The sequence below is a fragment of the Nelusetta ayraudi genome, unplaced genomic scaffold, assembly GCF_046127955.1.
Source record: "Nelusetta ayraudi isolate G7.1 ecotype Tasmania unplaced genomic scaffold, CSIRO-AGI_Nayr_v1 ptg000071l, whole genome shotgun sequence".
NCBI classification, from domain to species: Eukaryota; Metazoa; Chordata; class Actinopteri; order Tetraodontiformes; family Monacanthidae; genus Nelusetta; species Nelusetta ayraudi.
The window spans coordinates 1,542,221-1,569,969 of NW_027466121.1; the positions used below are offsets into that span (position 1 = coordinate 1,542,221).

Below are 27,749 nucleotides of genomic sequence, written 5' to 3' on the forward strand. Positions count from 1 at the left end.
AGAAAGATGTATTCTGACTTTCGAAGGAAGGCGGCGTGCGTGTGTGAGTCCTGGGGGTTCCACAGGTTACACAGTTGCACTCTCCCACATTGCGGCACGCAGCTACCGCGCGGAGCCACGAGCGCCTTGAATGGGGGGGAAAAAAAAACAATCCCGGTGAGCAGTGAGGCAGTGATGGATTTTTACCTCCTCTTCTTCAATTGAGCGACTTTCTTCACTGGTGATTTATTACTTTTTTTTATTTTTAAATTATTATTTTATTTTATTTTTCATTTTTATAAAAAAAAAAATATTTTTTTTATTTTTTAAATCATTGGATTTCCCGTCGCGACACTCATCAGCTCCGACTGTCCCGGAACGCATCATCAGAGGAACCGAGGTGGGTTATTGCGAACCTTCTTCTTACCTGCAGCGGGGGGGTGCGATCGGCGGCACGGCGACTCTTTTCGCTGGCCGCCAGGTGTGTCTCGGTGCTCGCTACTTGCACGATATCGTTTGTTTGACGATTTACTTTGGGCTTTTTTTTTTTTTTTTTTTTTTTTGACTGCAAGAAGGGTATTTAAGACGATGTGGATGGTCATCCACCCCTCCATGTGGGAGTTTTCCCTCCCTTTTTACACACAGTGGTCCCATCAAGTAGCACTTGGACAGCAGCACTAAAACCTGACCTGAGCTCAGAGAAACACACACACAGACACAGAGACACAGACACACACACACACACACGGAGGGGGGGGACTCACTAATGTCTGGCTCTGGGGAGAAAAGGTTCGCACAGCCACATGTGGTCAATGCAGTGAAGAATGCCCCCCCTCCGTCGTCTCTCTCTCCCTCCCCCCCCCCCCCCCAGACTTATGATCTGGATTTCAGTTTTCACCGGCCTAATTGTTCAGTCACTGCTAAACCTGCAGGCGATCAGACTTTCTTTTCAAGTCGTGCTTGCCGCTGGTGCAGGTTAATAGGGACAATTTACTTCTGACGCCGAATGCTGGCAGGGAGAAGAATTTTCACCTCCTGTCACCATCATGGGTAAAAAATAAATGGAAGTCAAAGCAGATCAGAGGGATAGATTTCAGGCACCTCTGTGAGCGGTTGGAGCTCAGATCTGGTCTTGTTGTATGTTAATTAGCAGGTCTTCAGTCGCTTAATGCCTGTTGATGTCTGTCAAAGCTACAGGTCGTCGAATCGAGTTTCAGCTTTCTTATTTTGTGTATCTGATGACATTGTTATAGTTGGATGAAACCTTAGGATCGCATATTGTGCCGTCCGGACAATGACGTCTGAAAATATTTATCGCTGTGAGGTTCTGGTTATTTTGTGCGATAAAAATGGGCAACAAGTCCACAACAAAGTCAGTCCACTTCCAAGAAACAAGCGGGATGTTGACAGACAGCCCTCTTATGAAATAAAGATTCCCTTGCAAAAATGCCATGCTCCTGTCATTGTTCATCCACATGAACAAAAAAAGCTTGACAAACTGACTAATTATGAAATTGGCCCATCATTTTTCCAAGTTCCAAATCTGTCTGTACCTTTTCTGAAGGTTGGACTCATTAAAAAAAAATTTTTTTTTTGCAGTGATCTGAAAAAATAACAAAAAAACTATCTTTTTGTGTGTCTGTGTTTTCATACAGAATGACGTAATTAGAACCTGTACGCCGTGTCTGTTCCTGCGTCTTGTGAAAGCAGCACTTGGGCTTCGTGGCTTTGTGGGTCGATGAAGCAGCAGGTTGGCTGCCAACCACAGAAATGTATCTACTGGTGGCACATTCTACTGGTGGCCTGGAAGCCACTGACTCAGTCCGTTCGCTGCTCCTCAGGCTGAGTTGTAATCGGAGAAAGAGCAAAAGACAAAAGGATAACGTGCAAGGAGTTAGAAAATGTATTGCACGACTACTCCAGAATTTGATTGTTGAGAAAAGAAAAGAAAAGAAAAAAAAAAGAGAATTATTTCACGCTCCTCGGAGATGGACAGTCCCAAGCAGACACCTTTTGCTTTAGGCATGAAAAAGGTGTTTTCTCACAAAACACAGGAGCATACCTAAACTCTGCAGGGGCTTCGACAAGAAAAATGTTGCATGCTGTTCTGAAACTATGTGATATTTCTAATATGTGGGCAAAAGCACAAATATTTTCCTTTATGCTCTCCAGACGCGTAGCATCGCACGCAGCCTCCTCAACAAGCACAAGAGGGGGCCTCACACTTCATAATTATATCTTCTACATCTGCTACTGGCTGTGATCTTGGACCAGAAATGGCCTTGTTCGGTGGCAATATTTTCCTTCTTTTTTTAAAGTTTAAGCAGGAAAAACATGAACAGAACATTCATAAACGTTTTTTGACACCTCAGTTTTTCCCCGATAGGATTTATTGACTCAGAAGTGTTGATGTCTAGAAGGATTCTTAAGTAAGAACAGACCTCATCTTTTCCAGAATCAAGAGGTCAAAACTGGGTCTTTCTTTTATGTCCGATCAATCTGCAATTTGCAAACATAGTTTACCTTTAGGAAACAATAAGGACAATAATTTTATATTCGATGTGTGAAAATGTCCCCCCATTTATGGATTAATGCGTTCAGACACCAAATAATCTATGACCAACATCGTTGTTTTAGATTACATATTAGATGTTCTTCTTCTTCCCGAAAATCACAATCAATTAATTTATGACTGAAAAATGGGAGCACACCCCGTGAGCACTTGTGCAAATGGCAACCCAGCTTTTTGAAATAAAGTCGCTGTGTAATTTTTTAGTCTGTTTCAACACATTATTTTCATAAAAATTCATAATTTATTTGATTTTCTAATGTGTTTCGGTTATTTTGCTTTCCCTCCTTTTTGCGCTGACAATAATCATGTTGGGTCTCACAATCACCCTGGAGGGTTACTTGTCTTCATCCAAAGCCAGTTAAAGTCAAATTAAACCACTTGCACATTTTTAGCGGAGTTCTGTGCTGGAGACAAGTCCCTCATTAATAGTGGTCCTCTTGGAAACACCATGGTAACAAAAGGACACTTTCTACATTTAGGGTTGCATCCAGCAAACATTAGCATTTATTTGGACCATGTTTCATGATATTTCATTTGTTTTCTGAAGTCGCCCCATGTTTGCCTGCTGTAGAGGCAGTTGCTTGTAGTTGTTCATAATGGTGGTGGGGCTGCTGTTGCAAAGGGCCGAGGAGGAGGCTGAGATTCACATGAATGCCTGTCCAGCTGGTCCGACTTTGCAAACATAAGGATGGAAAGGGCGTGTGATGTGGTGTGATGGGATGGGATGGGATGGGATGCTCTGCCCCAGGAGAAAAAAAACATCACATATCACCCCTTCAATTGCAGTTTTAGTTTGAAAACGCAGTCTGATCTGGCAGCAACATGTGAATGTGATTGGCTTCACATTACAGCAGTGGTTCTCAAACTTTCTCCGTCACGCCCCACCTTGGAGGAAGAAAATTTTTCATGCCCCCCCCCCCCAAAGAAAAATTTGGGGCTAGAAGCCCGATGTTTGGGGCTAGAAGCCCCAAAATTTGACGTGGCTGTGTCTTCAGGGATCCAGATGAACCTGCAAGTGGTCCCATGTCTCTATGACAAAGTTGACTTTTGACCCCATGGACTTGCATGGCATTGCAGGCACGCTGACCATCTCTAACTTGTGGACTGAGAAAGAAAAAGAGAAGAAATTTAAGCCCTGTAGCCCATTTATGTGTCAATATGAAGGCAGGAAGAAAACTAAATTAGATGAAAATTAAATGTTTAAATGAAGAGAAGATGCCATGCCGGAATCAACAAGGCACCGTGATAACTGATAACATCTGCTCTCCAAAAACAAGCACCTGGTGGCCTTCTTCGTCGTTTTTATACTTCATTTGAGGACTCTGAACAGGAGGGGGTTCAGCACACATCCTCTAGGGGGAGCCAGGCGTTGATGGTGATGGGGGGAAGAGGCGATGGGATCCTAGAGGCGGGGTGCAAAAAAATTCATACATGACAAGAATGCGATTCTTGTCCTCCGCGATTATTGATTGAGTCAAATACTCCAAAAATAGTTTCCCTCTTAGTCAATCCCCTGTCTCTCAGTGTGCCCTCGCAGGCTTCCGTACAGAGTGTTGCAGTGCGCTGTTTTGTTAAGCTAGTTAAGTTGCTGCAAACAACTCTCGCAGCAAGAAAATCGGTGAGTCCAATCTTCACTGACGGCAAGTGTTCGTGCGGATTTTGAATTTTACTTTCTCCCTGGGAGCTGAGACTTACTAAAAAATATCTATCTTGAAAAATCACACAAAACACTCATTTGTGTACGTTCAATCGTTTTAACCTCTGGGAGAAAAGAACTTGCCTTCTTTGTGCAAGTTTAGCATAAATAAATGTTACCGTTTGTCTTAAGTTTAGCTTTGTGTGTTAAAATCATTGGAATCAATTGATGTAACGTCTAATGAAATAAATCACATTTAAACTTTATTCTGTTTCGATGCCATTATTTGCCTTATTCTTAGCACGATACGCTTCTTTTGAATCGCAATTTTTGAATCGCAATTTTTGAATCGAGAATCGTTTGAATTGAGAATTGTTTCAATCAAGAGTGGATTTCGAATCGATTCGTGAGACACACAAAGGTTCACATCCTTAGAAGATCATAAGAGTCTGATACCTGTCCGGTAGGAAGTCCAGGACCCAGTTCCCCACTGAAATACTGAGCTCCAGAGTGGATAGTTTTCCTATTGGGGTCTGTGCAATGATGGCGTTGAAGGCGGAGGAGAAGTCCTGGAAGAGCAGACAGACTCATGCGTTCCTTTTCTCCAGGCGTAGTGACGGCTGTGTTATCAAAGTGGCCACAGAATTTGTTGAGCGTGTCCAGGAGGGATGGAACCTGTGACGCTGTATTCTCTGCGGATGTTACACATTTGACCAACACATTTGATTTAGTCATAGTCTGGAGTGTTAGTTCCCCTCTTTGGAAAATTCACATGCTGGTGGAACCTGTTTGAGACATCGTGTAGCTCCTGCAATGCCTCACTTGCCTTGTTGTCAACATTCGCAGCCAGCTGGACGTGAGCGATGGTGACAAACGCAGCCGTAAATATGACATCTCGTCGTCAGATACTCTAAAACCTCGGAGCAACGGCCCTTGACCGGTCCACAGTTTGTACACCAACCTTTATTTGAGATACATATAGGGTGACTAAACATTCCCTGATTTCACATCCTGTTTCGTTTGTTTGTTTGTTTTTTTACTAAGTGATGAAAATGTCCTGGTTTTGGTAATAGATCGCATAAAACAATTTCCTGTCCACACAGAGGAGGTATACTTTAAATATATTGAGATTATAAATCATCCTTGAGTCAATGTCAAGTATCATTTCTGAGAACCTGCCAATTGGATGCATTTTTGGATTGTGGATATGCAGTTTGGTATCCAATTACTCTGGTTCTCTAATCTAGACAAAAACTTAGTTGGTCTCCCTCTCAGACTGCAGATCATATGTTGGGCCGTGTCTGTGCACTCTCTGAACCCATTGTCAAAGAATTGTCAAAAAAGTAATTACGCAATAGTTCCCAAACTTCCTTTGGATGTTGATAGCAAGAGTCACAGTCGCAGCTGTTATCCAATCAAATTATGGCTATTCAAATTATTGAATTTATATATTGAATATATTTCATATTGAAAGTGAATGCATCTACTTAAATGATTTTCGGGATTATCGTAATGGGCAAATTTGGCAAAAATGTATCCATTTTAATGTATCTTTGAAGTGAAGACATTTAGTTACTGGCCACATGTGCTACTTTTTGCTTCATATGCTCACGTGTTGGGACAATGTGGCTGATTGTAAATAAGAATTAAGCAATGTCACTGTTTTTGTACACAGTTATACACAACTGTGTGTTGTTTCCTGTTTCCTGCTGGATATATGGTTTGACTAATATTATCCAGATGCAATTTGGTGGTTTTGAAAATTCCCATCCTTCACTCTTCATGTTCTTGCCTTGTGTGGCCCCTTAAAAATTCAAGGCAACGACGTTGCACATTTGCAGTCAGATTTATCTTACCCACATTCCTTAAGCCTAGCTGTAACTTTACTATGCTTCTTTATGCTTTAACACAGACTCAACATCTGGGCAACATATTCCATGCCAGTAATGATTTTAAACATGTTGCTCATAAAATCATGCTCGAGCATGATTTTCATTCATCAAAGTCAGACTTGTAGTCATAAACATGTTTACAGGAGCATTCAGTTTAACTTTTTTTTTTTTTTTTTTTTCAAAATATTGTTCTTTATGATACCACCATCTCAGAGATTTACACCAATTTGTATTTCGCTGGGCATTCCAGTCACTCTTTCATTAACTTCAAGTGACTTCAGAGGAATTTAATCAAAGATTATATAGCCTATTCATTCAATGTTGCTTTTGTTTGTTTTCTAATTGCTTGTAATTAAATTATGCAGCCTTCGTCACTAAGATTAATCATTAAAACCGAAAAATTTGCCCCAGGCAAGGAAAGGCTACTTATGAAGACATTTCTAATTTCAATTTGCCTCGTGCTTGCCATGGTTCTGATATAGAAAACAGAAATTAGTTTAAATGTAATAAGTCAGTATAAAAGGGAAAATATTTTTATTTCATCTGTATTTGAAAAAAGAGAGAATAGAAAGAAACAATTTTTTGTGAGATTGTGGAAGAATTAAGGTGTCTCTCTACAAGAGGTTAAGACCTTAATAGAAAACCCCTAAACAAGACAATGGCATCATGGTGGGTGCAATGGGAAATATGTATTTTTGGGTTATTCTTTATTATGTTGTATTCTGTATCATATGATCACTAGTAGCACGTGTAATCTGTTCGTTTCATAGTATAACCTTCTCGAGACATTCTCCTCGTGGTCCACCAGAGGAGGCTGTAAATGTGTCAGCTTGTGCTGATTCTCTGTGCTTTGTTTTCCTCTTCTTCCCTTCCTTATCTCTTCCCCTCCCAGTCCAGTGTATAAGAGACCTTCTTCCTCCTTTCCTCCTCGCACTCGCACTCCCATTTTACTGTGTTTTGTGCCTCGGAGCTCCGATCCCCTTTTTATTGTTTGTTCATTAAATTACTTATTATCCCAGTATTCCTGCATCGGCATCTTCGCTCTTTTCCACAACAGTGGGTCAGCTTTAAAGTGAGCATTAATGTCTCCTTTCTAGGATAGTCATAAGAAATCCGCTGCTGGCAGCAGCTACCAAAGCAGAAAACAAGATTTTTTTATAGAAACAGACCTTGGAATGTATAAGTGAAGTCACGAGTACAGGCACTAGATGAACAATTACTGTACACGATGTTGTATCCGGCCACAGAGAAAATGATCCATGACACGGTCGCCAATTTACTTGACTCCCCTGCTAAATGCATCCTGAACACATGGATGGACTAAATGTAAACAGCTGTTCAAATGTTTGGGGACAGATCAGTTTATTTTTATTAATTTTGTTTTAAATTGCATCAGTCATTTGTTAATCTATCAAGAAATGTGTTTGCCAAGAGACCGACAATTACAAATTGAGCGTGGTTTATTTTGTTTATATTATTGTATTCTATTTAAAATCTGCTCAAATCTTTATGCAAGACTTTTTCAACAGAAATTGGACATTTTTTCTTGCTCAATCTTTGGTGAGGTGGCTGTGGTCTATGTATAAATGTAACACTAATCCTTTTGTAAACGATTGTCTGTGCGGAAGTGAGAAGGTGTTCTTATTCTGGTGCTGCTGTTTGGGCTTGGAGTTGTACAGGAAGTCATACAAGGTGATGGTTATTTATGACGTGAAGCCTGCAGAGCTACTTCAGGCACACAACTCAAGGCCGCGCCATGTTTGGGGCCAGCTGATCACTCACTTGCTCTCCTCTCCCGATTACTTATTTCTTCTGATAGTAATATTGAACCAACCACGTCCGCCTTCCCAGCAATGCTGCAGCAATTGCCACACTGCTCTGCTACTCTACATTGCTGCTGCCGCTGTGCATGCTCAATGCTTATCTCCTGCTACTCATGCATGCTGACCTGCTGCTGGCCTGAGTTTTTGCAATCCTATCACCTCCGCTGCAACCACCGGTAGGTTCTGTTTCTATGGTCCCCTGCAGAGGCCTGCTGCTATCCATCCCTGTTATGTTTGTCAAGCACATCATTTTCAGGGAAAGAATAAATCGAGACGGAGCCTGATGCCAAATTTCCCCTTAAATTGCTTCTCAGCTTGCTGCAACTATACATAATGCTAAACAAAGTTGTTGCTTTCAGTCTAGAATTGTCGTACTGAAATTACCATTCGTTAATGCACGAGGAAAGTTTGCTGGTGATGTTAGCGCATTTGTTGATGTCTTTTATTTGCTAGTTTATGATTTGGTGCTTAGTCAGAATAGAGGTGACAGTTTTTTTTTTTTTAATCAGTTGTGTTCCATATCCATCTCACTTAACATGAAAGATAATGAAAAGTAAGAGATGAGATCAGATTGACATCTAACATGGTGTGTCCACCCTCATGTCTCCACCACTTCCAATTTGCATTTATCTCATGGATGATCTTTTTCCCCTTTAGTCCCCTATTTATGATTTTGGGACGGCTCAGAAACATTCCTGGCATTTCCCATGAAGGATTATACCAAGCATACCATTTGGACTTTCACTGCCTTGATAAAATGGAAACGATATCTCATTAGTGTTTTCAAAAGAAATATAGTTTGACCAGCTCAGTGTTCTAATGTTAGAGTGTCCACCCTGAGACTGGTAGGTTGTGGGTTCGATCCCCGGCCAGGTCACGCCAAAGACTGCCTCAGGGGATGATGGGTCAAATGCCGAGGACAAATTTCGCATCCTTCGGGATGTGATCAGCGGGAATTTAACCTTTTTTTTTTTTTTTTAACACTTTTAGTGCATCCTCAACTCTCTACTTGATAGAATGATCGACCAAAGAAAACACATTTTAAGCAGCCAAGCAAATTTGCTTCAAAACCTGGTGAAGAAAGCGCAACATGGGTTCTTCTTCATCAGGACCCTGAAGCAGGCTGGTTGATTTCTCACAGCAGAGAGCGCCTTCTGTCTCGGTGTGACAGTGTGGCACAGGAGAGAAAGAACCCGAGCCAAGTGGCAACAGCAGCACAGGAGAGAGGTAGCGTGTTCCTGCGTCCGACCTGGATCAGTGGAGGCAGGCCCAGTCTGGAACAAAGTCAGCTGAATGCTGCACTCCCTCCAGCCATTTTTCCAAAAAACTCTTTGTGCCTATTTGTTAACGGACATTCACCAACAGAGAGAGGGAGAGAGACAGAGGGCTCAACGGTAAAATAAAACAAAATTAATGATTTGCTTTCATTATTACTTTTGAAGATAATGCTAGCCCTGTTATTCGTTATTCCCTGGGTGACAGAATATGGCTTAAGGAAAAAACAACAACAAAAGTTTTATTGTCCCACAGTGAAGAAATTTACAAAAACTGCAGTTCATATGAAAAAATAGGTGTGTAGTCGGTAATGATGCCGTTGTTGCGGTAGATGCGGCAACGGTGTTGCTCAGACACACAGTGGAATTTTCTATTGTTTATAGAAACCAAGCAAAACCAAACCAAACCAACAACAAAGCAAATATGACTTTCAATGGGCCTGGGTATAAAAAATAAATAACTTTTGGAATGGCATGCCACAGGGGTCTGCTGGTAACATGTTGATTATTTTTGCAACCTTTGAATATTTGCCTTGCTTGTGCCTTGAACTTTTTTTGATTGACTGGACTGACTTTTAAAAAAATGATTTGAATGATTTTATTTTTACAGGTGGGTGAGATAGACAGATTGAGATGTGATGCTTCGGGTGATTACGTGTCGAGATGAGAATGTGCCAGGCACAGGTGTGAGGGGATGGTGTAAATACTACTTTTTAAGAGTTAAACAAGGAGCAAAATACTGAAAAAGAGAGTAGAAGTGACCAATGTTTGCTTTGGGAATGCCGAGAAGTAGAGAAGTGTTTTCTGAATTCTAGAGAGGAACTGTGGTGTTGCATGAGAAAGTCTGGAGTTGCAGAGAAGCACTTCAGAGTGTTGCAGGACCAGTATTAGAGCCGGAAGACAGCGGTGAAGTGTGCTAAATGTGTGACCGAGGAGTTCAAGGTGGACGTCTGCTCCAACAAAGCCAAGGGAGAAGAGCAAAGGGGAGATTTATGGATGTACTTAAAGTGGACATGAAGTTGGTTGGTGTGAGACAACAACAATAATATACTACAATACAACAATAATATACTATACTAACAATACTATGACCTTCCTAATGTCCTAATGTTTTCTGCCACCCTGACTGGTATTTTGTTGGTTGTGTTCTTGTGCTCTTTCGGACATATTTCAGACATGCTCAACCATGCAATGAAGACCTGTGGCGCAAGAACGCAAGTGTGCCCTGCAAAACACCCAAACTAGTCACGAGCCCTAGTGTTGGAGGTGCGTGCGTGGGAAGGTGCTGAGGTTAAAGCACTGTGGAGGCGCAGACTTCAGCTCAAGAGTATGGTCCAGCTGTCCGCCTCTGTCTGCCTGCTGGGAGGCCTTTTAGGTAAGTTGTTTTTGTCCATTTCCATGGTCCCTTGCAATTAGAACTGATACTGAGATAGTTTTGAGACATAACAGCATCATTGAGGAGGCAACTGTAAAATTCCCTCCCCCGCTCTCCCATCCTATTGGCTCGAGCCTATAGTGCGAGTAATGAAATGCGCATATCCATATACAAGTCTGTAGCTGAGGCGGGAGAGCGGGTCACCCGGTCACCGATGGGTTGGCGGTTTGGACCCTCTCCATCGCAGTCTTGTCGTCGTGTCCCTGGCAAGACACTTTACCCTCGCGGCCTCGCATGAATGTATATCAATAATCTGTGTTTTTTTTGGCGGCCACAATTCCAGCAGCCTGCCGAGGGCAGCTGGAGCCACACATGTAGTTTACCACCACCAGTGTGAATGAATAATGGCTTCAATGTGAGCACTTCAGGTGCCTAGAAGAGCGCATTATATTCTAAATCCAAGCCATTATTCCTATCAGAGAATAATATTGTGGACCAAACTAACCATAACATGGCTGCAAATTACCACATTTTCGTAAAAGATAGCCAAGTCTCTATTATCTTCCTTCTTCTTTCAATACTGTAATAACACTGATTGTGGCGCCATGCTGATCTGAAACTTGCATACACAAGATCAGACCTGGTGTGATGTTTGCTCACACGTTATGCTTTTTCGTCACCTTGTTAAATACCAATCTCTCTGTTTAAATGAGTTTATTCATGTCGTTCTTATGTACATTTGGCCATTGACCATTTGATTATGTGCAATGTTACAAGGATGTATCTCAAGATTGATAACTGCTCCTGTTGATTCCACTACCCCAAGCACTTCACAAAAATTCTACAAAAATACAAATGGGTATAATACATGCTAAAATACGCATATATACATATATAAATAGCTAATTTAGTCTGCGTTCTGGCTATGCTCCTACATCAGATAGCATTTTCTAATCCACATCACACATTCACATGAACCACAGAATAAAATGTAAGATATTTTAAAGTAAAAAAGTAAACTAAAGTAAGTATTCAGGGTCTTTTAATGACTTAACAAGATTGTAATAGTGTTATTTGCGGTGCCGTGAAAGACTAATGGCACGGTTATTAGGAGCCTAAAGACCTCAAGCAATAAGCACCTCATTAGTTGTGAATAATGACGGGCACCAACATTAGGAGACACCAACCAGATACACGCTGCCTTTAATGAATGGGTCTTATGATGTTAATCACGTCAAGTCACTGATCGTAAGTACTTTCACAATGTTTATCTGTGATTCATATAAACAGAACAGTTAGTTTTGCTCATTGCCCCATCTGTTCCGTGACAGTCAACATATATTACTTTCTCTCTGGTCAGGATCATACGGAGCCAAACTCGTTTTTCTGTGAGAGGAAACTAACTTAGTTTAGGCCCCAGTTTATTGTTTTTTCTGGTCAGCTAGCAAAGCACACCACTGACCTTGACGCATGGATGTTGCTGGATGTCAACAGTTTCAGACATTAAGAGAATGAAAGTACACAGACCACTGGAAACTAAACACATCTTTCAGCAAACCTTTTCGATTTCCATTTGAAGTTAATCTCAGTTTTCGTCTTTGCTTCCAAGACTCAGTTGACTGCTATGCAGTCCTCATTTCAAACTTGTGAAATTGAGTTATTGTGTTATTGAATTAGTAAATTCTTAGCTTTAACAATCTTTAAGTGGGAACTGTGCAGTTGGACTATCCAATTAATCTTCTCTGAAAATGTTCAGGTATTTTTCCCTGTAACATAACTCCAAATGCCCAAAAGAATATTTAAGTACCAAACTCCTGGAGTCACTGAAAAAATGAAGCCATCTTGTAATTAAGTCTTTTCCAGATGATTGATTACTGTCCATTTAATTTAAACATGATATATTGCCGCACACACATCTGGACATCTGATATTTATTTGTCACAGATGCCGTAGTCCAAATATCAGAGAGAAGTGCTGTTCCAGGACTATTAGCACATTTCCTGTTCATAGTGAAATACCCAAGAGAGTTCTGTCAAACATGAAGATTTATAGGGGAGAGTTTTGTCAAACATCAAGACTTATAGGTTGGGAAAAAACACAAACAATTATCAGCATGGCAAAGTGGTAATATAAAAGTAAAAGACAAAAACAGTGGCTGTCTATATATTCGACGGTGCACCCCATAAAAAGTTATACTTGAACAAATTTTAGGCATGTGAAGCTTAAGAGCAGAGTTGCCAACATTTTCAAAAGACAGCCATCATTTCTTTACGACATAGGCCATGTCTAACCAATTACACAGTCAAAGATTTATTGCTCTTTGTCATCAACCAGAAGAAGGAATATATGCGTAGAGAGAGTATGTCTACAATTTAAGCTCTGTGCCATTTTCAGTAAAAAGTCAAAATACAGGGTTTCCAAGAAAATATTGAATCCACACATGTCTCTTGTGCTCAATGTTGAATCGGTGCTGGTAACTGACCCTTAATCAATGTTGCTTTGACCTTCATTTTAAAACAAAGCTACTTTTAAATTTCACTTGACCATATATTAAAACGACTAGTGCAGTGCCTGTCTTTTATTCGTTTATTATTTGTTTATTTAGTGAGCCGAAGACAGTTTTCAACCACATCATTATCCCGTATTTTATTAGGGAGGTGTCAGTAGAAAGATGGTGGTGAACGTACAGTATGTCAGAAATACAGATTGAGGTGTACTGCATATGTGGCTACTAACCAACTTTTATTCCCAACACTAGTTTCTTAGTCTATTTTGGTATTGTTAATTGGGTTGCAATGGGGGAAAAATTGATGAAAACACGCAAATTATGGAGACAGTGCAAATACGCTACCGACTGAAAATAAAGAGATGTAACTGAATTTATGTGAATTTAAGCTATATATGTGTATCACCAATGAATTAATGTAAAAAACACAAAAAATACATTTTGGAAACTGAATGCAAATTGACTCCACCTATTTTGTCACAGTTACAAAACTTAACACACACTAAAACGCTTCAGATTGTGACACACCACTTGCAAAAATGTAACACTATCAACCTATTCAAATAGCTTTAGCAACAGTCTATTGTCCATGAAGGTTTAACCTGCACCGATACTTAAACGTTAAGTGTGTAGTATTTGCAGATTTTGAGAGGAAACAGTGACATCTAGTGGTTCTATTTTAGATTGCAACGCTCTTTCGCTCACCCTCCCGCTCCCGAGTTTGCCAGCGAGCTACGGTGGCATTTGCACATAAACCAGGACATCCCGTTCACCTACTTCTTTTTTGGTTTATTTGCGGACGCAAGTGTTCACTCTAAATACAAAACGTGCTCTCAGGCAGGCTGTATTAATATATGGCTGTGCAAGATGGCAGCCAACTGGGAGCAAGACCCTTGCTCTATACGTATTCTTATATAAAAATAAGACCCGATCAAAGGGTAGGAAAAGCAAAGTCTTTTTTGTACTGCAAGTATACACTTTCATTAATGTATTTATGGGAAGTATATTAAGCTTTTGCCATTATAAAAATATTGACTCACTGGACTTTAAATGAATACAAGTGAGTCTGGTGGGTTAACCCAGCCTTTGATTTGCCTTCCTGGGAATGTAGAAGTCACCAAGGTCACTCGGCACAATTGGGCTCTGACCTGTTTAACGCTACTTGCAGCTTGAATTTGTTATTGATATTAGAAGCCAAAGAAATGGTTGGACTGACTGTCAGTCTATGGCGCAGCCAACAAAAAACACTGCTGACTAACTGTGCAGATGACCCTAGTGACCCAAAGAGCTCCTGCCTGTGATTATCCTCTACTTCCAGTGATGTCTTCCACCTGTTAACATTTAAATAAAAAAAGTGGTGTAAACAAGTACATTTAAGTGCTTGCATGTCTCGATCTTCTTTTTCTCACTTGTGGGGATATCCCTCATTTAGCCCAGAGTTCTTATTTCTTATTTGTCTACTATAAAACAATACACTCTCTTATATGCCTGACTGGATTTAGCTTATTCTCTTAATCTCAATCACTTTTTCGAACACTCATCATCAGCTTAATGTTTTCTTAACCATGAAATCTATGAGCTTGAAGGCATTTGAAGACAATTGTTTCTATGTTGTTTCCCTAAAGGTCTGAATTTGGAACACATGTGTATTACACTTGCTTCTAACACATCAAACGTTTGTGAACCGCATAGTTTACTGGCCAGGGGTTCTGGGAAGCTTTCAAGAACGTGAGAGTCACAAAGATCTCCGAGTGCATTGCATGGCTGTGAGTGATTTTCTAAAACCTACGCTACAAGTCTGCTTGAGATGTAATTCAATGGGACCGTGAGCCAGCCAGGCCTTCTTGTTTTCCTCAATTAAATGCAAAGCAACTTTGACGAGGAATGGCAATTGAATGGTTGTGATTTAAAAAAAAATAAAATAAAACCTTGTTGAATGTGCAATTATAATAATAGAACCTAATGTATGACATAATATATAACAAATAATGCAGTCATAAATATGACCAACTGAAACCATTTGCATTACATGGCAAAATTAGGTAATCCCTCTTAAGAAAATACACCACTTGCATAAATATGTCAGTAAATGACATTTTTGAACGCAATGGGCCAAATCCACAAATAATGGACCTAGGCGGGAAACGGCTGGCATTTTCTGTGATGACATTGCGCCTGTAATGTGCCACACTGTAGCGTCGTCTAGAAAAATTATGCAAAAAATGTATACAAAAATCAATTAAAATACAAAATATATTCAAAATACATTCAAATTACAAAATTATTTCCATTTGTTTGTGTGACCCTGCTGCAGCCAAACATTTTGACAATAATTGGGATTGAGTCAAATTTTAAGGGTTTCTGAAAACTCCCCCCCCCCCCCCCCCCCACACACACACACACAATTTTATTATAATTATATATTATTTATTGCACACAGTACATTACAAATCTCACGTGGCAAAACCTGAAAAATGCATACTGCAAAATGCGTTGATTATTTTAGCACTATCACATGCGAGGGGTGCTTGTCGCCGGAATAACATCACCGGTGTGATGTGGTCACATGAAGATCTTCACATGATGATATTAAGCGTAACACGTGGCCCAACTTGCGGCTACAGTTCTGCAGTTGGCGCAGAGAACGCTGCAGACATCTTGAGTTTCTATTGAACTGCACATTGCAGGCTTCAGTCAGTTGGAGCCTCCGTCAACTTTACCACAGTCTGTTGTGCAATTGCATCTGTCAGCAGTCTGGTACCAACAAGAACAGAACATTAACACGAGTGAACGTCCCAGTTGGGGCCCTGTAATGTTAATTATGTGAGAACCGCAGTAACACAAAACCGTCATGTTTTGACACACAAATTACTATTCCCACTGCTGTGTATCAGCGCTCACTGAATGGCTCTTGGTCAGAAGTCATCTGACAGATGGGGGATGGATGACGAAGGTCAGTGCAGCAGCAGAAACCTTAAATGCGAGAAGAATATGTTTCAATGCAAACAGCAGATAAAATTTGGCTTAATTTATGATTTTTTTTTTTTTTTTTACATTGGTAAAAGCTTAACGTACAGCCCATAAACACTTAAATAAAATTGTTTTCAAATAAACTTGAAGAAGAAGAAGGTGGACGAGGTATCCAGGTTTGTGCTCGCGGGCCACCGTAGTTCACTGGCAAACTTGGAAGAAGGTCTTGAGTCTGGGTATCCGTCTGGCCTCTAGGTTGGTTCTGCTGGCAGACAGTTTTCATTGGCAATTTCAAACCGCAAGGACTGTTTCACATCAGTGCTACCACCAAAATACAGCTGGTGCTAAAATCTTGCACTTAAAACGCTCCATTAAAAAAAAGGAATATGTTAATAGCAGAAATGACAGGCAGGATCGTAGGGTGATTTTATTGTAATGTTTTATATTCTCAATTATTGTAATTTTCCTTTTATTGTCTGTGTATCAGCCAGTGCCAATAAAGTCCAACATCGTCAGAATCCTCGTCTATCAAGCAGTTCATCAAAGCTGCTCGGCTAAAGCTGATGGATGAATCAGCCTTGCAGAGGGTTTCACCACTTCACCGGTGTCTGTCTCATGTGTGTTAGTTTAAAAGGAGCAGTTCACAGTTTAACAACTAGTGAACTGCCTCTGTCCTGATTGCATCCAGACAAAACCAAGAGCCAGATCCACAAAGAATGGAACACGGTGGTAGATGGAGGCCTTTAGTGTCTTCTTGAATGTGATTTTAGAGAACAAATATCAAGTGTGCAATATACGGCCACTTTTAGTGTGTTCACGCAGAATTTTGCACCCTTGGAATTCACTCAATCACTCCCAATTAGACATCGCAAATGGTTTTCACTAAACACTAAAATGTCCCGTGCTTGTTAAGCACACCTTGACTGATTTCCGTGCACTCATAATAAATGCAGAGCAGTTGAGATCACTATTATATAAAAATGGTCATAATAGAGTTTAATGCAGAAATGAGTCAACTTTTGAATGGTGGTGTATGTGTATGTGGAAATTAGCCGAGACAATAAAGAAGCCGCACATCAAAGAAGTCGACATGCGCAGCATGGGAAAGAACGTCCAAACGCAAAATTGTGAAATTTAAATGATTTGCTGTCGTCAAATTTGATGTCTGAAATAAAATCATACGTTTTTGAGTAGGAGATGCAGTTTTATGGGAAAGCTTCATAACTGGAATGAAAGCTAAAATGAGAAAATCATTAAGAAATGACTTGCTGTTAGAAAGCGTTCTTGGAACTACCTCGTTCCAGTTCACCAGTGTAAATGAAAGCATGCTCCACTGAGGCTGATCCAACTGTGATCATGTTCCAGAGTTGACCAGAGTTGACTCCTACTTAGTGATGGCAGGGATTGGATAAATTGTTAAAGGTTAAATTGAAATTGAAAAGTTATTTTTCAGACTTGAGGCCAAATCCGCAAAGTGACTGCGCGGCTTTTACAGCCGAAAACTCCTGCGAATTGGACAAAACAAAAATCCAATCCCGTTCCACTCTCATTTTATTATATTTTAATATATTTAATATGCCTCATTAGAAACGGCACCTCATCCATAAGGACTTCATTTCCGGACGTAGTTTGATAGACGTGAACACCGCCTGCCAAAACCAGGCGCAGTTTCTGGCGTCGGAGCGACTCACTCCTCTCTGAAGAGCGGATGAGGTGTGAATGACATTGAATCGTATTAGATGATGTGATGAGCCAACAGAGGAGCATCGTGTGAACTCAAAGTTTTTTGTGTGATCCTGTTCCCGCAGGCCTGTTTTTGCTTTTGCCCATTCATATGGCCAAGACACCGGCCAGCATGTGCATGCCCCTGAGGACACTCAATGACAGCCTCAGCCACAGGCGTCGGTACATGGTAAGAGAAACGGAGAAAGTCTGAACAGAATTGCAACTTGCTTTTTTTGGGGGGCGGGGGGGCATTTTTAAATTCTGAAACAACAGATGCAAGCATCCAGCAATCAATGTTTACAATGACCCAATACAAGACTGCGTTAAAATGAATTTGTGCTACATTTTAGACATAAGTTGGAAATATTTCACAAGTTCAGTCCACCAAACGAAACATTATACCAAGATAAAATACATCCAACTCAGTTTCAGAACTTACTCATTGGCAAGTAATAACCAATACAGTCTAAATTCTAATCAGGCATCATAATGTTTCCTTTCCTTAGGCCTGTGTCTGTATCATGTCCATGATTTATATTCAGAACAGTATCTTTCTGTTTCTGTTTATCTGTTTTCTTTTACCTACAGAAACACAACTTCCCCATCAACTACACCATAAGGGTTCACTCGTATGAAGTCTTTAAACTTTCAAACATCAGCAGAATGGTAAGTGTCAGAAATGTCATTCTGTCATGATGTGCACGCTATAGTACAATATTACTCTATCAATTCCAATAAATGTCTCAAAAAACATCTTTGTCCAATCAGAGTCTACAGGTGGAGGACTTGATTCTGCAGAGACTGTGGTTCCAGGTCAATCAAGGGATCCTAAAAAAGGTAGGAAAGTAGACTCAATTCAAATGTATACAGTTTTATCGTAGTCAAGATGCCAGTTGCCTGTCTTTGCGAGCTCACACAATTGAACTGGTGAATCTTGCCACGGTCGATTATTTCCACAGAGAGCTTGACGCAGGAATTTCTTGCAGAACATCATCTTGCTTGTTTGAATGCATGACATTCCGCATGATGTACTGCGTGGTGAACAAACAGTAGGGGGTGGAAACATAAGAGGCCTCGCATGCCCACAGTTAATTGTGGGAAACTGCCCGCTACCGTCTGCTGATATGGATTATAGTATATATTGGATGTCCCAAATATTTTCATGGCTTCGCAGCCAGTGGAGCATAACTCCTTTAATCCCCTTTGATTTACTGGTTTCAGCAAATAAAGACACTTATTTACTCATGTCTGTGTGATTATGTTCCATGCATCTATGTATAATGTAAAAGTAACCTAAAAGTGGAAGTTTAATAAAAGACATATTTCTTAGTACTTTTACAAATACGGCAGTGTGTACTTTGTCAACGTGTAATGTCATTTTTGTAATTAATTGATCATTTAAAAGTATTATAAACTTGGAATAATTCAATTAAGATTACAAACTAAACACCAGCCAATGTAAATGTCTCAGAGTAGTTTTCCAACAGTGATAAGCACAGTGTGATGAAGCCACATGATAAATCCCACTACCTGCAGTCAGCATGTTGGTGTCGGTGAACACTGTCTCGCTTTGACTGCAAGTGTGAACAGTTCACGTGATGCTTATTGCTGCTTATTGCCAAGAGCACTAGAAAAGTTCTGTAAAGCCGCTTCTTTGGGTAAGCCTTGACCTCACTTTCAGCAAGAAGGTTGTGGGTTCGATTCCGGGCCTGGGGGCCTTTCTGTGTGGAGTTTGCATGTTCTCCCTGTGTCTGCGTGGGTTCGACTCCGGGTTTCTCCAACTTCCTCCCACAGTCCAAAAATGTGCATGTGAGGTGAATTGGAAACTCCAAATTGTCCGTAAGTGTTGTTTGTCTTTGTTTGTCTGTATGTGGCCCTGTGATGAACTGGCGACTTGTCCAGGGTGCCACCATGCCTTCGCCCTGTGTGGGAGAGGCTCGAGCAGACCCCCATGACCGGGGGTAAGCGGGTAGCTTATGGATGGATGGATGTTTGCAAATGATGTGAAGAAGGCTCTGTTTGCCATCTTGATATCTTCTCTGTTGGCATAAACAGCCACAACCATGCACCAGCCTAAAGTGTTGGAAAATTGAGAAAGAAATATTACACCTTCAAGTTGAGACCCCCTGCCTAAAGCTCCCACCAGCCTCCTGTGGACTGGGCAGCAGTCCAACTTTTATTTTTTTTGGAGGGGGGGGCTGCGATGGCATAGTTTACACCTGTTGCACAGTCCAAAGCAACAAATGAAGCATGTCTCCGCTCACAGGTGTGTTGCATGTGTGCATGTCTTTGAACATTTCTTCACATGCTACCATTCATGCTTTCACATGGACACTGTAAACCTAAGCCTCGTCTCCTGGGCTCTTAAAGCCTGATTTATGCATACGACTGCGTGGAAGCCGACACACTGTGAACTACGCCCCTCGAACTCCACGATGCTGTGAGCGTTTATGCTTGTGCTCTCCTGTGTTTGTGCCGCAGCAATGGACTTTTTCGTTTAGGGGGAGGGGGTTCGTTTTCATAAATTGCCAAGTACATTTTACAGCGTGTATTGTGAACCTTTTAAATTCAACACCTTAGTACAGTAGTCACAATGTATCCATGGACATTAATCGGAGTCTTGAAATCACCTTCCAGCCAAGCTAACGTCAAGGTTAAGTTAAGACTCATACAAAGACTTATTCTGTAATTTTTTTTCTTTAACCAGACAGATATTTAGCAACGAGCAGAACATATGTGGCAGTGGCATGGCACACTCTTAACTTTTAAAGCACATGGCTCGCTTTAACGAAGGAAATTTGACTTTTCAGATCGTCCGAGTTTTGCCGGACAGACATCCTTCACGTTTGTACACAGCCGAGTTGGAAAGGCGCTTAAGGGACGTGGAGGGTGTCTTTGTGCAGTCACATCCTGCTGAGGTAAGCTGGAGTTCACATATTTCGACTGCAGCTGAAATAAATTCCCCTCCCAATAACCTAATTCATCCGGTAAATGAATTTTCCTCTAAAGGTAACAGAGCAAGTTATTTTACAGAAGACGGATGTCACATTGATCCTATTAATCTAATTGAGAAAATGAGAGGCCTTTTGTTTTGCCTCCTAATGCTGATTAAGCAAGAATTTAGTGCCAGAGAATTTATTTATCATAAGTGTGTGAGTGTGTGTGCATCAGAACATTGTGCACTCAGTAAGATGTTTGCAGTTCCCAAAATAAAATTTCCACCAATAAAAAAATTGCTTGATGTTTGAAAAAAAAAGAAAAGTGAAAGATGTTCCAAATCAAATTAGTTTATCAAGGTCAAGTATGTGTCTTCAGCCTCTGAGTCAGAAGAGGGGGGGCTCTGCAGTAACTTCTAGACTAGATGTGAGTGTCCACGCCAGTCAAGAAGAAGAAGAAGAAGAAGAAGAAGAAGAAGAAGCCTTTATTAATCCCACATTGGGGAAACTTTCATAATTACAGCAACAACAACATCATATTGATTATAATGGAATAAGGAAATACAGTTAAAAAAATATATATATATATATATTGAATAACAGGGAACACCAATCAAGAAAGTGTGGTCCGACAACTGAGGGATCAGATCTGTATGTGCTCCTTTGACATGACACATTGTGACACAATGTATACAATGTATAAGAATGACATCTTGGCAAGAGATTTAAAAAAAAGATTCAGAAAAATACAGGTTGTACATAATAACCCAATGAAAACGAAATCCCTCAAAACTCCAGAAGGATTGCGTTGGTCCAGGAGTGCACAATACAATCTATAACACTGGCTGCATGGTCCAAGCAGCCGTGGACCAAAGGAGTCAACGAGGTCACAAAAAAACAAAAAAACAGATGAAAAGCACCTGTTTTTTTTTCCACCAAATGTAAATGGGTAAAGTTTTCCATATGAACTCCATGCCTTCGCGCGTATGACTTCATAACCGTGACACACATGGAAACACTTGCATCAAAATGTTTTCTCAACACTGCATCACTGATATATCTCTCATACGCATATGATAACACCGTACGCAGTGCATCTTACGGATGCGTCCACATTTTACAACTTACTTTTAAGGCTGTCTCTTATTGACATATCTGTCGTTTCCCGCGCGCGCAGGTGTTCCAGCAGGAGCTCCCAGAGTCTATCCAGGACACTTGGGATCACTTAACAGAAGACCTTGACAGAGTGCCTGAGTCCAGATGGCGATACGCCTCCCCGAAATCCCTACTGGACAACTTCTGCCATACCATGCACTGCCTCTTCAGCGAGTGTTTCTTCAGCACAGAAATGCAGCCGGACTGTGAGTATGACAAAGAATAGGTGTCGAATCCTCCAGTGACACTGCAGACTGTGACTTTGAAAAAAAAAAAAAGACATGCCATATTTTATACCATGATTGTCATATTGAAACACACAAAAAGTTTATTTCATTTCTTATGCCCAAGCAATAAAATATGACCTATTCCATATCATGGACATTGAGAGTAGGTGGGAAAAAGGAAGAAGAGGTGTCAGGTGTTCCCTGCAGAAACACTAGATGTTTTTGACCGAAACGTACAGGTGAAATCATGGAATGAAAAAACATATTGCACTGTTGTGTTGTTGGAAGACATTGGTTGGGTTTATGTGAAAGGGGAAACAGGTGAGAAGTAACTTTATTTTAGTGGGACATGAAGGAAATGTTGCCTTTTTCACACAACGTGCAGTAAAACATTTGAAAATGAAGCCGCGAAAACGTTTAGATGCATGTTATGGAGATGATAAAACCGTTCGTATGACGAGCAACTTCTGAGAAATCTGTAAAATGTAACAAAAAAAAAAAAAACACCCTAAAACATTACTCACTTTACTTGACAACGTGTGTGATAAAACACTTTCAACCAAAAAAAAAAAAAAAAAAAGAAGAAATACTCAACAAGAAGCACAATTACAACTTGAATGGAATTTGTTTTGTTTTTTTGGTAACATTTCATTTTGGAAATGTATGGACCATCACAACTGAAAAAGAAAAATAGATAAAGGTAAGTTTATTTTTTTTCTTCACTGCCGTAGAATTCCAAACTGATCATTTTGAGCTTTTCAAATTGTCAAAAAAAAAGTCATGTTGCTTGTTTTTTTGGTCATCAATTTCTTTTTGATTTCCCCTTGAAGAGTTTATTTTCACCAACGTTAGTGCTTCTTGCAGTGCATTTCTTCGTTTTTGTTTGGTTTTGAATGTTTGCACAGGCAAAATGAATGCAATTTGAACCATTTCAGTGTGCTGAGCCCTCGAAGCCAGCGTCTTGTTCTTTGTATATGCATGTATATTTCTATTGGTTTTCTTCAGCGCTAAAACAATTGGAGTCTTGTGTAACTTCAACTGCCGTTGGTGTGTCTGAGGTCAGTGTTTGGTTGTTTTTTTGTTGTTGTTTTTTTTAGGTGTAACAACTACTGAGTTCATAAACAAACACAATGTCTCACGGTTTCATGGGTTTCCCTACTCTGTCTTGGGGGTCTGTGATCGCATTTGTATTACTTTAAGAGGTTTTCGACCTCAGCTGTTTAGGAAACCGCCGCTCTAAAAGACTGAATTTCACATGCTGTTTCTGTTTCCTGGCCATGAAAATAAAATGATAGGTTTGACTTAATTGAGTTCAGTCTGAGTTTGTTTTCCCAATCATCACAATCAAAGTGAAGCACGTGCTGCACTCTGCAGATTAAACCGAAGACTTCACAAAATTTTTGTGGCTCCAGGCCTCAGGACTTGATATTATCATTCCGCGCACACACGAACACACACGCGAACACACACACACACACACACACACACACACACACACACTGAAATACCTTTATGATATCTTTATTGCAGTGCTGTTTTATTACCAGTGTCACAAGTTACTGTAAACATCAACCCAATACTGGCAGACAACAACACGCTCGACATTATAAAATAAGGCTCCCAATGTGCACATTAATTTGATCAAATTCAAGAACTGCTTTCAGCTGAAGGAAATAGTTTCCATTTTCATGCCAAAATAGTGTGCTACAAAACGTGTGCTTGAGACAAAAGCACTTACGCTCCTTTTACTTTTTCTCTTCTACGTTCGAGGTGTCCCGCCATGACATACGGCCTTCTTGTCCGGCTCAGTTTTCAGTGCTTCAGTCTTGCTTCGTACGTTCAGCATGAATCAAAGATTAAAAACATTTGTGTTGTAAATGAATAGGAACGTGTTCCATTAAAACCTCCCTGTGCCCTCGCTGTACCGCGACACTTCAAAGGTCAGATTCCAGAAAAGAAGAGGTTTCACTCTGAGCTTTCCCATGAAAGATGAAAGGTGCTAAACAAATATCATGCACAACTATTTTTTTGAGACGGGAGAATGGAACAAAGTTATTGAAATTGTCCCAGAGTTTTGTCTTTTTAAGGCTGGTCTGTATAGACAAATTGTATTCCCTTCAAAAAATGGCTTCCTTGAATTAATGAATAGTATCACTTCAACGTCAATATTCAGTCATCATTAAATCATTTTTGTCTCTAATGGACATAGATAAATAGAATGGAAGCATATTCGTCTTGACAAGACTGGGACTAGTTTTGCGTTTTTCTCTTCGGAGAGAACATGTCCCCCCCCCGTGCCGCTGTGTGTTCTCAATGAGTCCACCGGCTTCCACCCAACGTTTCAAACACGGGCAAGCCATATGAACTGGCAACTCTAAATAATCCTGAGGCATGAAATTGCTTCTTTGACAGTAAACTTAACCAGGTGTGCCCCGCCTTTGTCTTAAATGCTGCACAAAACAAAAAAAAACACACACTGTCATCTTAAATACATCATATTTAGATTCGAACAAGCTTTTCCCCCTGGTGTTAATCCACCCTTGGGTTTGAGCAAATAAATGTTTTTTTGATTATTGATACTTAATGGTAATATCATAATACCAAAAATCAATGTCACAAAAATCTGAAGTTTATCTTTCAGCTATCTTTATTTATTTAGTTAATCTAGATTTTTTAATTAGTACAAATTCATATTCATATTAGAACTAATATTCAACCATGTCCGTTTAACTGTACTCTATTATTACAGACATGTTTTATTTTATTCCATTTAATTCAATTGTATCAATCAATCAGCTTGGGCTGTGCTGATGACCACACACCTGTACGTGATTTCCCCAACTGAAGTTCCAAAGAGATTGACAAATTTCTTTTAATCAAATTGAACTGAACCCAACAAAGAGGATCTTTCTCTCACTTTCAGGATGTCCATTTGTGGTTTTGACAATTTTAGAATATTTAAAGCTGGTGGTAGTTACATACATCTGTCCAAGAGTAAAAGAGATACTCACTTATATTTCATGTGAACGCATTAATGTCAAGATCCATATCACCACATGGTTATGCAACAGCGACCCCTTTATAACAAAAAAAGGGGGTTTCTTCAGTGTTAATCCTGTAATTTATGACTTTTCAAATAAATCTGAACGTGACTTGGCAGCCTTGAACATTCCACAGAGCATTCAATACACTGCTTAATGCTACTTTGTTTGTCACCCTCCCAACAGCCCCTAACCACGGTCAAAATGTGAAAATTGAGCAAGCCATAGAATTTCTATCTGCAAATCAATTTTTCTTCATGTCTTGTAGGAATTTGGCATACAGTCAAAATGAGGAAGAAACAAAACAACTACAAATCTTCATCAATCCATGATGTCACATGTTAACAGTTGGCACAAGATCTTCACTTAGAATGTTTTGAATCAGAGAGGAAAAAATGTCTGGCTAGTGACACGTTCTAGATAGATAGATAGATTTATTATTCATTGTCATTGCACAAAAATGCATAACGAAATTATGGCAGTAGTGTTCTCTTTGTTTCTAACCCGGTAACATGAACTGCCTTCTGCTTCATGGAGCGACTGCCTGCTTGTCTGCTGGAATTCTCTCTCCAGATGACCCAGTGTAGTTTGTTGTTTGGCCACCATCCTGTTGTGTGGATTGAAGTGGATGGAAGTATTTTGGATTGTGTGATATAAACATTTGAACTGTTTGAATTTGGGTTTTGATTCATGCAGTACTGCCAGTTCAGTCTCATACCCGTTCCAAGTAAAGCCTCTACACAAAATATAACCAAGGACTATGTCTACTAGGACTATGGTGGCTGTCTTTAGTAATATAACTGTAACATGAAGTTTTTACAGTTGTCAAGGGTAGTGTCTTTGCCCAGTAACTGAAGAAACCACCAATGAAATCCACCCTCAGGCTGTATACAGATCAGGGGGTCTCCAATTAGACAAGCACTTAAGCACCACTTGTGTGGGGTACCAAATGGAACGGGCCTCACGATTATTAAACTTGGTAATCAGTAACAGCCTCTGTTTCCACAGAGGAAAAATATTCAACCACTGCAGTCCTGCCTTTTACTATAATACCAACACTGAGCCTAAAAACATTTGACCGTTCTAAACAAACAGGATGTACAAAATCAACAGTTAATATCAAACCCGCTTTTGCTGTCTTAGGGTATTTATGCTTACACGTTTATAAGGATCTATCTATCTATCTATCTATCTATCTATCTATCTATCTATCTATCTATCTATCATGTCTTTGTCTTTCCCTGGCATGCTGATGTTAATGATTTGGACTCACTTGAACAAACACTTACTGGTCACTTTCTTAGGCATACTTAGGGTGATATCACATTAGAGTGCCCACCCCCAACCGCCGCCTTCCTCCTAAGGAGTTCTTGTCTTGTTGTCTTGATAGTGTGTAATTACATGATAGTTACATGGTAATTACGTATGAGAAGCTGATAGTCTTTGGCCCTGTTGAAATTGACATGGTGAGAAGCAAGTGGTGGAGGGGTCCTCTGCTGCTGTAGCCCCACATCTTGAAACTGATTTACTTGATCAGTCCTTAGGCTGGAATGAGAATCAGCACCCAGCCAAGGCCATGGTTCTCTTCCGGTATCTTGGGGTCTTGTTCACAAATGAGATGGCCAGGCAGTTTGGGGGTGGCATCTGTTGCAATGCAGGTGGTGTTTTGATGAAGAAGGAGTTCTCAGTTAGGTGGTCTGGCTAATTTTTAAACCCTCACCTCTATTCATTGGTGTTGGCAAGATAACAATTTGACCAATATCACATTGACAACACTGCAGTTTTGTCTGCAGAAACCTTAGCATTGCATTTAACAAGTACAGACATTGTCCAAAATAATTAAAATAGAAACACAATGAGGAATAGTATGTTTAGTGTTGGTCTCATGTTTGTTATCTCTTTACATTTCAGACTGCAGTATCTCTCAGTGGAGAAAAGGCCGAAAGAAAGCACTGACGGCTCAAAAGGAGGGAAGAAGCAAGTGGGGTGACGTTGTTCCTGATGATACTGACATGCTACTGGTGTCATAATGGAGTACTAAACCAATAGGAACAATAATTACTGTATCAAATACAACAACCAGCTCCAAAAAAACTTCCACCAGTGCCACCTCGAATAAACTTAGCAATGACATGCTGTCCTCTCAATAAATTAAAAGAGAATATAAAGTGAACTTTGGACAAGTTGACAAAAGTTTATTCAGATTTGCTTACACCTACTGAGGCCTCAACTAACATGGACGTGTTTTATTTTTTTCAAAGCCGTTTTTGTAAAATTGTATGAATGAAAATGAAAAAGAAAAAAAAAGAAAAACACAAATATTATTGGAGGCATGCCTGCTGTCATCACAATGTGTTCATCATATTTACATTTGACATTGATAGCACTTCTTACTTCTTTTGTATATATAATGGATATTTACATTACGTTACATTTGTTATGAGTCTGTTATCAGGCATTTTATATGATTGAGGTACCAATGCAAAGAATTACGACTATTTTTTTATGCAGTAATATGACAGATTATTTTTCTTTATTAATCAAGCCTTACATTTCGATATATATCATGAGTCACCAATACTCGACAAAAAATAAAAATGTTCATTGAAATTGAATTAAATTTGGCCCCAAGCAGGTT

The 27,749-nt window shown here is 40.0% G+C and overlaps 1 protein-coding gene across 2 annotated transcripts; it reads left to right on the forward strand.

Moving 5' to 3' along the window:
• On the forward strand, window positions 1–27,190 carry il34 (interleukin 34). Of its 2 annotated transcripts, XM_076042866.1 has the most exons (9): window positions 1–379; window positions 10,351–10,551; window positions 17,836–17,939; window positions 18,341–18,418; window positions 18,521–18,589; window positions 20,563–20,670; window positions 21,866–22,049; window positions 23,841–23,903; window positions 27,023–27,126. In XM_076042866.1, the coding sequence occupies exons 2-8, from the start codon at window positions 10,506–10,508 to the stop codon at window positions 23,852–23,854; spliced, it is 603 nt and encodes a 200-aa protein (XP_075898981.1). In that variant the 5' UTR covers window positions 1–379; window positions 10,351–10,505; the 3' UTR covers window positions 23,855–23,903; window positions 27,023–27,126. The 2 variants fall into 2 exon arrangements, with proteins under 2 accessions (XP_075898981.1, XP_075898980.1); XM_076042865.1 differs by lacking the exon at window positions 23,841–23,903 and having other exon boundaries at window positions 27,023–27,190.
• The last annotated feature ends 559 nt before the right edge of the window (window positions 27,191–27,749 follow it).